General features: G+C 41.2%; 1 protein-coding gene across 2 annotated transcripts in view; it reads left to right on the forward strand.

Annotated features, from left to right (window-relative positions):
- Positions 1–2,922: 2,922 nt before the first annotated feature.
- The window catches only part of MPPED2 (metallophosphoesterase domain containing 2), a 185,897-nt gene continuing 170,265 nt past the window's right edge, over positions 2,923–18,554 (forward strand). Inside the window, exons 1-2 of one of the 2 annotated variants that reach the window (XM_011965601.1) lie at positions 2,923–3,863; positions 9,372–9,620. In XM_011965601.1, coding sequence (XP_011820991.1) covers positions 9,493–9,620 — 128 coding nt within the window. In that variant the 5' untranslated portion in view covers positions 2,923–3,863; positions 9,372–9,492. The remainder of the gene's footprint in view (positions 3,864–9,371; positions 9,621–18,554) is intronic. The other variant, XM_011965602.1, reaches the window with a different exon arrangement.

Here is an 18,554-nt window from a genome sequence, read left to right on the forward strand (position 1 = left end):
AATGGCTTGATACATTTCTGTACATTTTAGGGAACAAGTTTTACTCAGAATTCTTTTTATTGTGGCATCCTGCTGTATTTAAAAAGAGGGCTGCCTTTAAATGGCCATGATACATAACAATCTTGTCTCTCTACAAGAAAATTAATTTTTAAAACAGTCTTAGGATTATTTCATATTTCTAAAGACATTAGTAAGACCTTTGAAATGTGCTATTTTAACTCCTTGGGAAGTCCTTAGCTTTTATCCTACAACATTGCCTCATGACATCACTTCCTCTCCTGCAGATCTGGTGTGGATTTTTCTTCATTGTGTATTTGCCTCATTCACTGATGTGTTCTCTTCTTTACTTTCTCATTTATTGACAAATACAGTCATTTAACAACTATTCCCAACACAAAGAAACCAAAGAAATATAGGACATTGTTATTCAACTTGGAGGAGTCATAATAAAACATTTGAATGAAACAAGTGAAAAAAACATAAGAACTGCGAGAATTCAGAAAAAAAAATAGTTTGTTGGTTCAGTTTTATTTTCTAACTACATCATAGTGGTGATTCTATTAAGAGGCTCTGATTTCTGATAATACACATCTTAGCCTTTGCTGTAAAATGATAGAAATGCTTACAACTTAAGGAAAAAAAGAAATAAAATAGTTGCTGTTTGTTCCTACAGTTAGACTGGTATATTTCATTTCAATGAAATTATCCAACAAAATGCAGTAATTTCAATGGATTGTTTTTTAGAAGAAGAACCACAGTATTGAACCAAGTTTTAAGCCATACACATCTCTGAAGTACAGGAAAACCTGTTCTCATAGGGAAGATGAAAGCCAACTCCAAATAAAGTATTGAGCTTTCAAGGGAAGCATCATTTTCTTTCCAAGCTTTCACCCAAAGTTCTCCCACGCTCCTCTTTCTCATTTTCTTTCCTAAATGCATTCTGAAAAGATAATTTAAAAGGTATTGCAGTGGGCTATCAGGAGGCATATTCACCAGTTCCTTCAATGAAATCACTGGGGAAAGGGTCCAGCTTTGAGTTCTATTAAAAGAAAAAAATTGTAATATTTCCTTGAAGCCAATCATAAACTTAGTATTTGATTTTTGTCCTTCTTTTCTTTTCCATTATACATAGTAAAAGCTGAATTTAACAACAACAACAAAATGGAACTTATAGACTCACTTATCTTAGAAAAAAAAAAGCTGCAGCTTATAGGATTTAGAATTTGATATAAAGTAACATTTCAAAGCTTATATGGGAAGTGGGATAGACATGGTTCACATCCAATAATTTTAAATTAAGCTTTTAGTGTAGGTAGCTGTATTTGTGGACAATATGATTTAACAAAATGCAGTATGTTCAAATCCACGTAAAGATAATTATTTGAAAAGTGAGTGTCTTTTTGTTCCTGGTTTATTATTTAAACTCAATTTCATATCTCCCGCTTGTTAGTAGCCTAATGAAAATAAAATTTCATAATCTAAATATACCTTGGTCATCATTGGATAATTGATCTATCAGCAAATTGACTTCTTCCAGCACTACAAACTACAATTTTAAGTCTTTTTACCTCAGCTTTCCCCACTCAGTAAAATGGTATACAAATTTTCATCAACTTTGTAAAGGATAACCCACTTGATTTTTTATGGCATTAAGTATCCTGTAAAACGTACCACTAAAGTAGAAAGCATTATTATTTACTGTCTGGTTGCACATATTTAGATTCAGAATCATGTTCAAACTAGTTTGTCTGCTTTGTTTGACTGCAATTTTTTTTTTTTTTAAGAAGGAAACCACAGAAATTATTTGGCTGGTGATGCTTTTTTTTTTCTTTTTTGAACTGATTAAATCAGCCCAAATCAGTCTAAAAATTCAAACTGTTAAGATATGAGGAATGTACTACTCAAGTCACAGAGTAAGGGAAACAAAACCAAGCATTCCTTCAAAAACGTGATTCTAGTCAGTGTTCGCTGATGGACTAGAAAACAAAAGAAAACAAAATGTAAGGGTGCCCCATGCCCCCATCTTTGGCATCCTTTAATGTCAGTGTCACTTGTTCTGATTTGTGCTGGGCAAGGAAAGACACTGTCCTTTCCACCCTGGCACATTTGACAAGTACTGACACTCTGGGCATGCTGTAAAATAAAATAAATACATTAGTAAGACCATTTCCCTTTTCATTTCATCCTAGGCATAAGAGATGGGTTACTTAAAATTCAAGTGCCAGGAAAGCCCATTGTAAAGGAAATATTTTCAAGTGAATTCCGTTTGATCTTTTTTTTATAGGGGCTCCTACAAGCGTCTCTCCCTTCCTCCCCAGACCCTGGAAACCAATTAGTCTCAGCACAGAGGCCACAGACCAGGTTGCAATGGCTCCTTTTTATTTTTAGGGGATAGAATTTCAGCTAGGATGTCTAGTCGATTGTCACATAGTATACTTTGCACACTTCTCTCTCTCACACATATACATTGGATTTCCCTTCAGAGAATGCACAGCTCTTTCAGTCTGACTCCTAGAAAGGAATTAGATCTGGTTGCTGTCCCAATCTTTCAGCAATGACAATGGCATAACATCACAGGGCCACCTCATCTTTCACAGACAACCCTGCCAACCAAGTTTTCTGAAAGCCTTCTCTCCCTTGTTTTCTGTCTTCCAGCATTTCAGCGGTATTTCCTTTCCTTGTGGTGTTTGTATACAATTCCGAAAACCTTTTCTTCCATTTTCCAAAGTAGCAGACAAAACTGGACTAACTTTGATTTTTAAAATGCTTTTGACGTGCTTATCTTTTGGGGAAAATTTGATCCAAAAGACGAAAATGGAAACAATTAGAGTCTTTGCCTCTCCTCACCTTCCTGTCCTGAACCTGCCTTAATTCATGGAGGTGAAAAAAATGATCAGCTGGGTTGGCCTTTTCTTTCTCAGCAACATTGCAGAGAGAAAGAGGTGAGTGTGTGAGTGTGTGTGTGTGTGTGTGTGTCTGGCGTGTTGAAAGGCTTGGGGGAAAAGGAGCACAGCTCTCCCCCAGGAAAGCCTCAGATCAGCAGATGGGAGGGAACCTAAGGTCGCCTTCCTAGGTCTGAGTGAAGTGTCCCAGCCGCTCCCCTTACCCCCACGGTGAGCCCTGCGTCCTGGAACGGTGCCAGGACTCCTGACAGAGCCTGGCAGGTCGGTGGGTGGGGGGAGCTGGGTGTTCTCTTTGCAGAAGAACACCATTTGGGAGAAAGATCCCTTATTTTCCTGGGGCACCGTAGCCTGCCTTCCTTCCCCTATCATTTTTTACGCAGATCACACTCATGATGATGAACTTGCAGCTCAGCTTCCTGCCGCCTGCTTGACCCGGGAGCACCAGCAGGCTGCCGGGCCTCGCCCTCGGCTCCCTCCTCCTCTCGAAACCCTGGGGCTTCGGGGCACCGGTGGGGGTCCGAGTGGGCAGGGACTGCAGGAGAGGCGTGCAGGGGCGCGGGGTCCCGCCGGGGAGCGCGCACGGAGCGGCGCCTCAGCCGCCCTGCTTCCTGGAGCTGTGCTCCTTTGACCCCAGTGGCAGTCCCTGTCACTGCACCGCTCGCGCTCCCTCCGGCTCGCCGCGCCCTCGCTCCCTCTCCTCGCCCCCTCGCTCGCTCTCTCCCCAGATCGAGGCTGCTCGGGTCCTTTCTCCCCCCGCCTCCCTCTAGCGCCGCGCCCCCTGGCCCCCAGCCCCAGCCTGCGGCGGGACCTCCGGGGTCGAAGGTTCTGGCCCGCCCGCGCCCCTCGCCGCCCCCGCGCGCCCCCAGCGCTCCTCCAGCCAGCTCGGGCCGCTCAGCTATGGATTGCCTGCTCGCCGGGCGCTGAAGGCATCCCCGGGACCCGGAGCGCAGCCCGGGAAAGGTAATCCGCCCCGGGAAGGGAGGCGGAGGGCGGGGGAGGGGGAGGAGGCGGCCGGGAGCCTGGTGCCGAGCGCGAGAGGAAGGGAAAAAAATGCACACACAAAGCGGAGCCCGGGTGAGAGGTGCCTTGTCAGAGGCGCGTGCGAGGGGATCGGAGGCTGCGGACCCGGGCTGCCCCGGTGCCCCTGACATCCGCACGAGCGGGCGCCTCCCGGGCAATTCGGCGCCCGGGGAGGGCTGATTTTCAACCCCTGAGCGAAAGCAAATTCTTTTTTAGGAGCTGTCTTCCCTCCCACTCCCCATCCTGCGCCTCTTCTCTTCTCCCCCACCCCCTCCAGCCATCAGCCCCCCGACCTCTGGGGGTCCCCACCTCTTCGCCCCCTCCTCCGCCGGGATTTCTGAGGAGGAAAGGAGGGGGTATCGGCGAGAAGCTGCGGCGAAAGCCGGGCGACGGAGATGGGGGTGGGGACGAGGGCTCAGCGAGCTGTTTACTAGAAAGTCCCGGGGTGATGTGTTCGAGCCGCCCCGGCCTAGGCCCGGGTGCATTGTGTTGGCCCGATCCTTGGTCTCCCGCGGCGGCCCGAGGCCAGGTGCAGTGACTAGGGGAAGGCGCAGCGCAGCTTTGTGCTCGGGCTGCACCCCGCGGCCGCCCCTGGGGCCGCCCGCGCGCGCCGCTCTCGCTCGGGGCTCTTTCTCACCCAGTCCCCGCGCCCCAACCTCACTCTCCGCCGCTGCCTGGGTCTCCGCGCTCGCAGCCTGCGGAGCGACCCGGCGACCCGAGCTGGGGTCGGGGCTAGGCGACGGGGGACGAGTAGCCAGGAAAAGTAACCGTTGCCGCCGGATTTCTTCTCTACAGAGGCAGGAGTTTCCTTGCTATTTACGTGTAACAAGGTTATCTTTGTAAAGCCTTTGAATTACGGGGTTTTGCGGCCTAGGAGGTGAAGGGGGCATTTTTCTAGAGGCTCAGGAGCGGGTTGGAATCCGTCAGCAAGAAAATAAATTAAGGATGCCCCAGTGGAGTTGATTTATAATAGTACATCACTACCCCCCTCTCACACACACACCCCAAATTAAGTGCAAATGCGAGTCGTGAAAAATGTATAATTGATTTGAGATGTTGCAAACAAACACAAACAGGTCGGGGGGGGAAAAACAAGCAAAAGTTTAAGTGAAAAAAGATTTCAAAAGAGGGGGAGATCCCGTGGCCTCCACACCCCCTTCCAACGCTCTCTGGCTCCCTCCCTTCCTTTCTCAGCCGTTCCGGGGAAGGAACCTGGCAGCGCCCAGGCGCAGAGCAGGAAGGAGGCGGCGGCCCCGGGCTCGGGCTCCGCGCTGTGGGTTCGGGGATGCCAACGCGCCCGGGAGGCTGACGTCGGGGACGTGGGGCTGTGATGCCCGACCGAGGATGGCGTGGTGTCAGAGCCATTGGCCGCCGGTGGTCATCAATCAACCCAGAGCTAGGGAAGAGGGAGAGAAAAAAGATAGGCGTCCAGCGGAGCCCGGGGCCGCGAGCGCTAGCGCCAGCAGTGCCAGCAGGAGCGGCGGCCGCGGAGGCAACGGAGGTGGCAACGGGGGACTGAGCGAGTAAGGCGCTGGTGCTCCAGGAAGGAAGGGGAAGTTGTAGCCGGGAAGAGCCAGCCGTGAGCCTAGAAGGGCAGGGCGAGTGTGTGTGTGTGTGTGTGTGTGTGTGTGTGCTGATAAAGCCTCCCCCCCCACCCCGCTCCGCGCAACTGCCCACCACCCTAGATTTAAAACAAACAAACCAATCCAAAGTAGAGAATTCCGCGCCCCCCACCGCCCCACCTTATATAGACTCCACGAGTTGCCAGAGGCTCCGTAGAAAAGTCTTGCCCTCCCTCTCCGAAAGAATGTGTCACCCGGGTGTCCGCAGTGCTGGAGACAAGTTCAGGTGTAAGTGCGGTGGGAGGGAGGGCGCTCGGTGGACAGAAGCACGTGGAACTTTATGTCAGCATCCCCCAAAAAAACCCTGGCGGAGAAGCCCGCCGGGAAGGCGTGTGGGCATCGCTCCCAGATACAGGGATGAGTAACTGGAAGTGGGCATAAAAGAGTAGGGGCGTGAGTTAAGAACGCACTGGATCGGCGCGGCAGAGGGAGGAGAGAGCGAAATTTGGCGGATTTGGAGCAGGCAAGTTCCAAAGTCCCGCCAGGCTCGGTCGGGAGATTTTGGGGCAAGTGATTAAAATGAGCATTCCTGTTGAAACGAGAAAACCGCGGGCTCTTTTCTCATAGGCTGTGCTGGGCAGTGCAGGGGTAGAGAGGTCATGAGTTGTTGCTTTGAAAGTTTTGGTAAATTGGACTTCTGGTGTCTAGGAGGTGGAGACAGTTATTTAATTCCTCAGCTTTTAATCCCTTTATTGCCAGGCGACTTTAAAAGGTTTTCCAACTAGATTCCTGGAAAAGAATATTGCTAGTTGTACAGCTTAAAGGACAGAAGCGATTGCTGTCTAGGAAATGCAAAATGTACTCACATGATTTTCTTTTTAAAGAGAAAAATCAAACTAGCACCAGCATGGCAGTGTCAGTCCCTTTTAGATTTTTCTTTTGGCTTCTTGATATTTCGTCCTGGGTTCGTTTGTTTTGTGGAGCAAGTGTGTTGAAGTTCAAAATGAAAATTTACGAAAAGGTTAGCGCTGTCTTTAAATATTGTGTGTGAAAAGTTAAAGTAAGTGTGAAGAGGGCGAGATGCACCAAAATCTGATCATTTGGAAGGTTTTACTGCCTAAATGCACATCTTCTTGATAGTTGTAAGCAGTGTATCATTCTCTCTTGTTTCAAACTCTCTCCACATTTCTCAGGTTATAGGAAGTGGTTTTGTCCATTGTCTCTTGTCTCAGAGTTACATAAAAAAAAAAAAAAGTCTTTTCCAGGTGTTTATGTTTAAAATTCTTAGGATATGTTCATTTTGAGATACGGGTGGGGGTGAACATAGCATTTTTAAAAAATAAGCCTTTTCTTGACTTGTCTGTAAAGGTGCTGTGAAAGTTTTGAAGCTCTCTGCCTCAGTCTGACATTTTCTTCAAAGGACTCCAGATTAAAGAAGATAGACGCTGCAGGTGCACTGTTTCGATAAAACATTTGAAAGGGAACATGGCAAAGATGAATTCAAATGAGGTGCCAGCCACCCATTTAGCCTTTCAGAGTTACAGGGGCCTGTGCTTGCTGATGAAAAGATGTTCTATTTGTCTTCCTGGGGCAAAGGTGCAAAGAGGCATAGATGTTCACTGATAGAGAAGGATGACTTTAGGATCAAGCGGACCATGTAGAAGTGCAAATTCATCAGCTGCTAAGTTCTGTCTCTTCTTAGTTTCAAATAGTAGAACTTGGGTGGGTATCATGCTAACTGCTACAAGTCATTGCTTAGATGTTTAAATATTAGTTATGTATATTTTATTTCTAGGCCACATTTGCTTGGTTTAGTGTGTTTACTCCAGAAACATTTAAAATCTTTCTAGTATTGGGTGCAGAGATTGTTACTCAGAGGTCACAGTGGTCTAGACATGAATTTGATTTCCTTTGCTTCTTAATGTTCAGTATTTCACACAATAGACATTGATGGAAGAAGGAACATAAGAATTGTCAAGTAATTTTTACACCACTCTCTAATTTATGCAAACACTAAGTTCTCACAGTCTGAAAATGTGTATTTTTCCCCCTCTGTGCTTTGATGGCTAACATTCTTTTTAATGACAGTCATTTCTATAACAGGAAGATGTTTTCATTTGTATTTACTTTTCAGCGCCACGCAATTATGCAGTTTTGCGCTTCAGTAGTGTCTCGGTACTTTGTGTCTCAAAAGAGAATTACAGTACTTAGAACAGGACTGCAATTTGAAGCAGGTGTTGTGTTTTACTGTTATGCAAAATAACAGTAAAATATAATTGTGGGGGAAATTAAGGAAACAGCTGCAAACTTGGTATGAAAACTGCTACATTATGATTTGTAAGCAGTTCTTATAGATATCTTACATCAGAGGAGCAGGGAAAGATTTTAATTTAGTTAATCCTACTGGCCTGGTTGTCTGTCATCTGGTGCTTAAAAGACTCATACCTCCCATGAAGTCAGGAAAAAGAAAGAGAACCCAAAGTGACACTTTGTTTAGAATGCCAGAGCATAGGGATTCATCTCTTGGCAGTGCACTTGACATTAGGAAGGCAGGCAGGGTGGGTGTTATTTAGCTTGCTTTGCTAATATGAAGAAGGCAATGATTTGAATAGAACACTCTGGAATTTCTTAGCCCAGCTAGCATATGGAGGACTACACAAGCCCCGGGTTGTAAAATAATAAAATAAATGGCCTATGGCAGGCCATCTGCCTTTTGCTCGATATTTAAGGTGTTTCATGCCAATTTTAAATCTAATCTTATTATTCTAAATATTTTTATTTGAAATAGCAGATAAGATTCTCAGAGCTTAATGGTGCACACGGCAAACCTATTCTGATGTGGAGCACTTAAAGTAAGAGCATGGGTTACCTAAGGGTTACCCAAGGAGCGTACTACGGATTCTTCTCTACCGCACTGATCAGTTGCAACAACCTGGACATGAGAATTTGCTTCCCTCCGCCTTTGCACACCTACCATAAAAACAGACATCTTCATTTCTCAACCCAGTGCAGCAAATAATATATTGACATTTATGAAAAAATCAGAACTAATGGAAAATTTTAAAAAACGAAACCAACTACTGAGAATTATGTTGCACCAAGAATGAGGTGGCAGATATAATGGCCGCCCTTCTTTACCGCTCCATCGGGGCTTGAAGAAGGGAGGTAATGAATGCATTCAAAGTGGTGGTCCAGACCTGGAGGTGTTTGGCTTTCCCCTGAGTGACTGGAGTGTTGAAAGAAATGACATTACATTTAACAAGAAGGATTTGCCTTACCACAAGGTTCTGGGCCAGAGAGGAATGCCAAGCATTGCCTACCTATGTATTTTGGGAGCTGCTTGTGAAAGAAAAAATATGTGTATTGTGTGGGTATTATGAGCATGTTATAGTTATACACATGTATTTGTTATAAGTACAACATTTTAAATTCTTATCTGTCATTGAGTTATATAGCTGTTTTAAACATGGAGCTTTCAAATGATTATATGACACCAACTTTGTAAAGACCAAACGTTCCAATTAGCAGGGAAGGTTTGGAAGATTCTTCACTTTGAGCACAAACCATGTATAGCCAGATGCCATGGCAACTGTGGATATGCCCCTTCCGTAATTCACGTTAAGTGCCATAATTATAATTAAAGAGGAAATCTTAGTTTGAACTCCATTGAGATGATTTGCTAGCACCCAGCAATGATGTATAGAGTGTACTATCCGCTTTGAAGTGCATGAAGGGAAGAGAGATGGGAACAGTTGTATCCACGAGCCAACAACACATATTCAGATTTTCCCTGAACTAGTTTCACATCTAGATGTTAAATTTATGTCTCTTAGAACACCCTTTTTCTCTTTGTTCTCATTTTATATACATTTTTTTTTTCTTTCAGAAATGCACAGCGGTATTGATGAGTAGATCCTTGGATTCAGAGGTTGGCTGAAACGCACCATGCCTGCTTCCATCTTTTGCTCTGTAAAGTTGTGAATTGCTCATGCCTATAGGGAGGAAGGATGGCACATGGGATTCCTTCTCAAGGCAAAGTTACCATAACGGTGGATGAGTACAGCTCAAACCCCACCCAGGCATTCACGCACTACAACATCAACCAGAGCAGATTCCAGCCTCCACATGTACATATGTAAGTATCACTCATGAACTTAACAAAATTAGCAATCAGGAAAATAGAAAGAAAAAAAAGAAAAGCATTCACTCTTAATTTCTGCTAGGGAGACTGAACAGGTAAATGATTTACAAATCAGATGGGTATCTGTGGTTTCAAATACAGCTCAGGAGGAATCCCATACATCTGTGTAACATTTCGAATTTTCGGAGCACTTTCAACCACAATTTGACATTAGATTTTCAGAGCCTCTGAGGGCTGGTGGTTGGTTGTCCATATTTATAGATAAGAACAGAAAATAACAGAGAGGTTAAAGTATTTGCAATGCCACACAGCGAATTTGCCTGAGACTCCTGACCCCTAGTTAAATTTGCTTTACATTGTATTGCTTGCCTCCATTCTGAAATATTTCTTTAAAATTTCTGTAGTTTTTTTTTTTTTTTTCCCCACACCTCACCCCACTACCCCTTTACATTCAGCTGGGAAATAGGCCTAATTGGGACTAATTGTCCAGCTACTGCTAGATCCATTGTCTTGCCTGTTGCTAGTGAAACGTGTGCTGCATGCTGTAGGACTCAAACAATATGGGGAACAAAGGAATAAGGGACAGTGGAACAGTTGGTTCCAGGAACTGTACTTTTCTCTCACTCCCTAATACTATTTAAGTCATGTTGAGGTTTAAACTGTTTAAGGAACAAAGTGTGGCAGAAACCCAGAGGCAAGGATTTCGCAGCACCTGGTTGCACATCAGCTTTTTTCTGGTCCTCTGCTACAGGATGTGCTGGGCTTTCAGCAGAAGGGAGCAAAAGGTCACCATCTCTCTTGTTTATTCAAGGCCTGGTGCTCATTCTCTATGAGACCCTTCCAATGTCTAACATGAGTCTTTCATAGTAGGACTAAACCTCTTTGAAAACTATTGTATAGTCAAGATAGAAAGGAGGTTAGGACTCTGTTGACTGTTTTTACCACTCCTGTAAGAACTGAACTTGGGGCATGTCCAAGTCACAAGCTTCTTTTTTAGTAATTGTTTTATGTGAGCATTTAAAAAAATAGTAGGACACCCCAAACACACACCTGCCCCCCTGGAATCTAGAAACGCTAACCAAACAAAAGGGTCTTTTCCTTGACTGCCTGGATATTAGTGTAAATACTAGGATGTTGCTTTGCAAGTATATTCTGGAGAGCGACTCAGTTACCTATGATGAGATTTCTGCAAAGCAGCCGTTCTAAAGCAACATGCCTGAGTGACAAAAAAAAAAGAAAAAAAAAGGAAAAGACAATCATTGTAAGTGGTTACTGCTAAACTATTTGTAAGAACTTTAAACTTTCTTTAAATGAGTATATATTAATGATTATGAAGGATCGCTAACATGATTTTAAGGAAAATGTTTAAGATGAATAAAGTTTTTCTTTGTTAAAATGGCTTTTCTGAACAGTAAATATATGTTCAATTCAAATATTCTTTTTATTCTACTGTTTCTAGTTATTTCTTTTTCTTCAAATACACTACAATATTTGTGTAAGCTATACTTTAGAATAGCTTCAGCTCTGTTTTGCTGGTGTTATGTTTTTGTATTAAATAACTACAAGGAACTTTGTAGATGCTATTTCCATTCAGGCAAAAGAAAGTGTGTTTTGCCCAGATTCCTTGGAAAATGACTGCTGGGGAATGCCAGCTTGGTTCTCAAGTCTGCAGACATCTGCTCACTTGTTCTTGGCCTTAAGATTCCACTTGCAACCTGTGAATGCACATAGATATTTTAAAAATCACGTAACTTTAAAGTTGATCTGCTTATATCTAGCCATAACAAATTTGAAGGATCAAATTATACCTCTTTTGAAAAAAATAGCTTGAAAATGGGGCAACTTAGACAGCTGTGTAGTGCTTTCACCAGACTCCCGATCTTGGAATAGAGGATTCTTCACAGGCTAGTTCCAGTGTGCCTTTTCACTTTTATCGCCAATGAGGGTTTCCCATTTGAACCCTCTGCTTCAACCACACAGTTTGGCTCCCTGTCATCTGGACACACCTTAGTCCCTTCCATCTTGGTGCCACTGCTATCACTGTTTCTCACAGCTGTAACACAGTTACACTCTGCTCATCAAATGCCTCAAAGCCAGATTAGGCTCCTCCACTTAAGCCATTCCAATCCAAAATGATCATGCCTGCCCAAGTTACTTGGCAACACTTTATACCACCTCCATTATTTTTCTTTATCTGTCTATCTGTCTACCTACCTGCCTGTCTGCCTATCTGTATCTATCTGCCTGTCTGTGTCTTATTCTCTTAATTTTTTATTTCTTAAAGAAAGGCTTGTTTTTCTGAGCAGGTGACAGATGCTCAAAGTCACTGGTCGATTGATCCATTGATTTGATAATGCCTTGGATAGAGTGATTGGATTGACGCTTGGAGATTTTCATTGGAATTTTTCTGTCAGTTCTTGACATATGGAATGTTTTTATGATGGTGCGTATTGTCTGGAGGCTGGCTTACCTTTTCCTTGGCTTCACTCTTTCTTTCTTGAGAACATGCCATTGTTTTGTAGGCTTAATGGCCTCGCACAGTGACTGGCCTGTCGTAGGTGGTCAGGGATCTTGGTTGGATGCAATCATGTCATATTTCTGTTATATTAAGAAAAACAATTGGCCTTAATCTAATTAGAAACTTTAGTTGGCTAGAAAATATCTATAAAATATTTAGTCTAAAATGTCTTCAGGTTTTCTGAAAATTTCAACATATCATGGCAGAACTTTGCTCCTCTCCCCAAGGTAAAGATATTTTGTCTTTCCCACTTGCATAGTTGCTCATTTATTTTGCACGGATTGTTAAATTATTTGCTTCCTTTTTTCACTTGCACTTGAGATTTCTGAAGACCCCTGACAGATCACCTGGATTATAGTTAAAAATCCTATCCCTTTAATGATGTCTTATTTTCTTTCCTACAGTCTTGTGGTGGTAGTTGGGGTTTTTTTCACCTTAATTGGGAAGATCTCACTTCCCATTTAATTCAATTAGTCTCAGCTCAGCTTTGTGACTAACGAATTTTCTTTTCCAAGTCTCAGTTTACTCATATGTAAACATTTGCACTAAATGATGGTTAAGGATCTTTTTAGCTCTGACTTGCTAAGATTAAGATTGCAGTTAAGACAATGTTTATTTGCAAGACGATGCTATTAAGGAAACAAAAATAAATAAGACCCAGTCCCCATTTTCATGAAGCTCATCGCTGATTTCAGAGCTGATGTTTCAAACAGCTTTAAGAAGCATTGGTTTAGTTTTCATCTCTGAGTTCTGACAAGATTACCACCAAGCTCTCTAAGAATGACTGGCTTGAATCTCTGCTTGTTATTTAGGGAAGTTTTTTTTCGTTTTTTTTTTTTAAAGAAAGCAATCCTGTATGACCTTGGGAAAGAAAATTAAAGCACAGCTGGAGTTGGCAGAGCAAAATTTAACCTAGAATTTGTGTGCCTTGCTTACCCAGACTCTTGAACATACTAATAGATGTCATGATTGAAACCCAGCAATTAACAGGGCTTCATTTTTCCACAACCCCTTCATCTTTCCCAAGCAGAATGTTAAGAAAAATTATTTAGTATTTTTAATGATGGTGAGAGGAGGTGCTGAGGGAGCCAGTGTAGGTCTGAAAACACTATAAAGATTTTGTATGTGTTTCATGATCTGAGGCCTAATCAAATGTTACAAAACTTTATTAGTAAGGGATTCAGCCATCTCAGTTTTAGCACTGAAATCCCTGTGTTATTGGAACGCCTCAGCCCTGTGAAAACCGGGACAATAGGATACCCTACTGAAGTTAATTCTTCATCTTTTTCTTTAAGGATTGACGACTAGGGAGCTCAAATCAAGTTTTCAGTTTTAGCCACTTTCCTTGTTTGCACCTTCTGTTGTTAACACCCCTCGAATCTTACTCTGCACTTGTTCTTTTACCCTTGTTCTATGGAGGCAGGGTAGCATAGTGGTCAACATCACCTGTGGAAACAGATTATTGGGTTTAAAATTTGCTTGCACCACTGACTAGCTGTGTAACCAACTGTGGAGAAATACTATAACTTCCTTAGGTTTTATTTTTCTGTCTGTAAGATCTGGACCATAAAAGTAATGTCTATCTCAAAAGGCTGTGGAGGATAAAAGAATGAAACAGTATTACATGTTAATGCTTTTACATACATAGACTATGCTCAGTAAATGTTAGCGGTTATCATTAATAATTGTTTCATTGATTCTGGGTTTTTAATTTTAAACTGCCAGTTCATTTTGAAAAGCAGTGGAGTGTATATAAATGAGTAAATAAAGTCATTGCTAAATCTTGTCCTTTCTTCCTCATGGAGCCATGATCAGCAAAGAGTCATGGAAACTTTTCTGGGTGGGATTTTGGTTTGTAAAGGTTGGCAAGTGTCCTGGTTTAGTGCCTGTCAAGATTATAAACAGCCTAGGAGTGTCTCATCCACCTCCAGTTACTCCACAGGAGTGGCAATCCCAAGGGGAGATGGAATCTTGTGAGCTGAGTGCTGACTGGTTGCTCTCTGTGGAATCACAGTGGCCTTCCTCCACATAAGCTGGACCTAGGTTCTCTGTACCCGAGTCAGTTTCTTAGACTTCCCACCTCTATCTGTGGTTAAAACAGAAACATCAAGCGCTAACTGTAATTAACCAGAATTGAGTGCAAAAGGCACAGTTTGGGCTGGGGAATGAGGACAACATATATATGGTAGCTGAGAATGTGGTCTGAAATCAGCGATCTGTATACAAATGCTGATCCTGCCAGTTACTGGCGTGGCTGGGTGACGATGGAAAAATTGCTGAACCTGTCTTCTCATCTGTAAAATAGGTTTAATGATCCTTTAATATGGTTGTGAGCATTAAATGAAATGATACATACTGACATACAGTGCGCAAAAGATACCGCTTGATAAATAGATTCTATGATAATATTTATGGTATTGTCTACCAGCTGATGAGCATGAGTTAAGTTGTTAACATTTTCCTTTCTAAACTACTTGGCTATATGAAACCTGACAAGTCCAAATTGTTTTATTATTGTATTGTGTAGTATCTGTCAGTGTTGCTTGGCCATCGCTATTAAAAAAAAAATCTGTAGCTTTTAGGGTATCTGGGTGATTATTTCATGCCAAAGTATTATAAGATTTTGTCTGATCTGAGATTTCATTCTTATTCAGTTCAAGAATGTGGTAGGAAGTAACTGTTTGTTTTAGTTCTGTATTAGATATGCTTGCGTACAAAAACTGTTACAGAAGAGTGTTATAGAAATGGTGTCATTTGGCTAAATAACTATATAAAAGTGTGTGGAAGGATAAATAACATTACTGGTGATTATTTAGGGAATACATTTGGAACTGAATTTGCAGGAAGGAGTGTTGGATAAGGACCTTTTACTTTTTATTTCTTGTACTTTTATATAATTTGAATTGTTCTTATAACAAGTATTTAACACTTTTATGATAAAAACTTTTTTTGAAGATTGATAAAAAATGTAATTTGTCTCCAAGTCCTTATGCTTTGCCTGTAACATTTGCTTTAAAGTCTTGATCTGATGCGAATCTTCTATTTTATTTTGTCCTCACTTTATTGGGTAGCACTTTCTTCTATTTTATATTGCAATCAAGGAATAGGCCAAAGGCTGTTCATTGGTTCAGTATAACTCAACTTTCTCAAGTGTGGGAAGATGAGAATAGTGTTGCCTGCTTCATTGTCTTATAACTGATTGGAAATTTTTAAAGTAGTATGGTGTCACTTAATGACAGGGATACATTCTGAGAAATGCATCTTCTAGGCGATTTCGTCTTTGTGCAAAGATCATAGAGTATATTTACACACACCTAGATGGTATAACCTACCATACACCTAGGCTATATGGTATAGCCTATTGCTCCTAGTCTCCAAACCTGTACAGCATCTTACTGTACTGAATACTGTAGGCCATTGTAACACAATAATAACTATTGTGTATCTAAATATATCTAAACATATAAAAGGTATAAGAAAGGTAGATTATAAAAGATTAAAAATGGTCTACCTTTATAGGGCACTTACGTGAACGGGGCATATAGGACTGGAACTTGCTCTGGGTGAATCAGTGAGTCAGTGGTGAGTAAATCTGAAGGCCTAGGACATTACTAAACACTATTTTAGGCTTTACAAACACTCTACACTAAATTTATAAACAATATTTTTGTCTCTTCAACAATAAAGTAAGAAACTTAGCTTACTGTGGCTTTTTTACTTTATATACTTTTTAATTTTTTAAAACTTTTTGACTCTTTTATATACCAGATTAAAACACAAATACATTGTACAGCTGTACAAAAATATTTTCTTTCCTTATATTCTTATTCGATAAGATGTTTTTATACTAATTTATTTTTATTTTTATTTTTTGCTTTTTAAGCTTTTTGTTGAAAAGACATGGTGGGAAGGGAATGAAGGATTTAAAAACTACATATTGGATACAATGTACACTACTCGAGTGATGGCTGCACTAAAATCTCAGATTTCATCACTATACAATTTATCCATGTAACCAAAAACTACTTGTATCCCAAAAGCTATTGAAATAAAAAGTGTGTGTGTGGTGTGTGTGTGTATGTGTGTGTGTGTATAAAACTAAGACATGAGCACACATTAGCTTAGGCCTACACAGGGTCAGGATCATTCATATTACTGCCTTCCACCTGCACATCTTGTCCGCTGGAAGGTCTTCAGGAGCAGTAACAGGCATGGAGCTGTTATCTCCTGTGATGGCAATGCCTTCTTCTGGAATATCTCCTGAAGGATCTGCCTGAGGCAGCTAGGGTTTTAGAGTTAACTTTTTTTTTTAAAAAAATAAGTAGAAGGAGTACACTCTAAAATAACAATAAAAAGTATAGTACAGCAAATAAGCAAACCAGTGACAGAGTCATTTATTTCATTGTCAAATATTATGTACTATACATAATTGTATGTGCTATACTTTATACCACCGGCAGGGCAGGTTTGTTTACACCACCATCACCATAAACACATCAGTAATAAGTTACACCACAGTGACATTATGACAGCTAGTGTCATTAGGTGATAGAAAATTTTCAACTCCATTATAATCTTATGGTACCACCTTCATATATGTGGTCTGTCATTGACCAAAATGTCATTATGCAGCTCATGACTGTATTTTCAAATCCATCTGGGGAAGCTAAAAGAGTATACAGTAGTAGACTTCTTGACAGCATTTCAGGGACTCTGCATTCTAGTCCTGTCGTGGTCACTAATCAGCTCTATGATCTTTAGCAAGTAGGGCCTCTTTCAATTTCAAGTTCCTTACCAGTCAATAGACTTGATGGCCTTAGCATCATCTCTTCCCATTTTAACAGTCTGAGGTTTCTCCCATTCCTTACCTTTACATTTGTCCATGTAAAATTAAGAACACAAATCCCACACCATTAGGGATATTCTGTAGGGAAAGAATATAATAGAGACATCATTGGGATATGGTGGTGAGAGAAGAGAAATGACCCCTAACGCTCACACAGAGGAAAAGTCGTGTCAGTGGATGAATGAATGAATGTCTGGAACTCTGTAAAATGGCACTTACTAACAAGGTAGAAATTAATTTTGTTACAGAGTTGGGCTGCATTTGTTACTTAAAAAAAATTCGAGGCATGCACTTCTTTCTTGGTAAGCCACTTTCTTATTTTCATTACAGATTCATCACTGTCCTGCACATTAGCATGGTGGCCATAATTTGTAAAATGTTCTCAATCTGAAATTCATTGTAGAAATGCTGAATGGCCCTTTTAGTTTGCACTTTATATATAAACACTGGGTATTTTTGTTTTCTTTTCTCATTTATTTTTAAAAATAAATTCTTTTTCCTATACACTCCCTGAGGGCACCCGTCTTGTGGTCCGTGACAGTTGGACTTCATTTTAGAGCTGACTTTATTCCTATTCTGTACAATTCTTTGTTTGCACTTGAGCATTAAAGTACCAATCTAAAATTAGATTTGTTTTTTGTCCATAGGAATTTGTTCCTAGAACCCTAGCTGTATGTTGCATAATTGGACAGTGTTTTTTGTTTATTTGGTTGTTGGCTACTTGACTTTCTGGAAGAGTAAAGAATTTTGGTGAAATAAAACAAATCCTGTCTTCTATGTTATACCTGGATTTTGGGTTCGGAAAGTTACCTACATTTGTAGGGATAAAGAACGACTCATAGAGAAAACATAGTCATAATCAACTCATAGACATATCCTGCAACCAGGAGCCATTCAGATCACCTCTCCTTACAGACTGAATCTATCTAACTCCTGCTCTAAATACAATTTTTGTTCTTTAAACTTCTTTCATGGGGATATTTTGGTAAAAATTATTCAAGTGGCAAGACAAACTAAACAGGCCATAATGAAATAGGTAGTTTGTATTTGTGACATACACGATTTTAATTCTGAGATTTTAAAGCTTATGAAGATGAGCTTTTAAGATGTAGAAACAAAGCTAATGCTGCTGAATCTACTGCATCCTGTATGGCCAACTCTAGATAATTCTGAACTGTTTCCAAAAAGGAGAAGCTTACTGAGTCTTGGAAGATCTTTTCATCAGTTTATTTTTCTTCTTTTTCAGTATTTCCTTAGCTCTTTCCTTCCCATGTCTTTTTCCCTTTTGGACTTTCACAGCATACTGGAAACTAGATGTTTAAGTAGCTATCCTAGCACGGTTAGACTATTATTTCAATATCAGTATGTACAAAACTGCCACACTTTTGCAGACCACCGTGTTAGTCTTCTTTTTTTTTTTCTTTTTTGTTTTTTAATGTAAAAAGTACACTTAGAGGCTTTGTCTGTGTGGAAACACTAACTCTGCAAAGAGGAAACTGTTGGATTTATTGGCTCTTGCAGTATTTGGGTCTGCATATTTTTGTTCTATTTTGCTTTGAAGATT

This window comes from Mandrillus leucophaeus, unplaced genomic scaffold, assembly GCF_000951045.1.
Source record: "Mandrillus leucophaeus isolate KB7577 unplaced genomic scaffold, Mleu.le_1.0 Scaffold73, whole genome shotgun sequence".
Taxonomy (NCBI): domain Eukaryota; kingdom Metazoa; phylum Chordata; class Mammalia; order Primates; family Cercopithecidae; genus Mandrillus; species Mandrillus leucophaeus.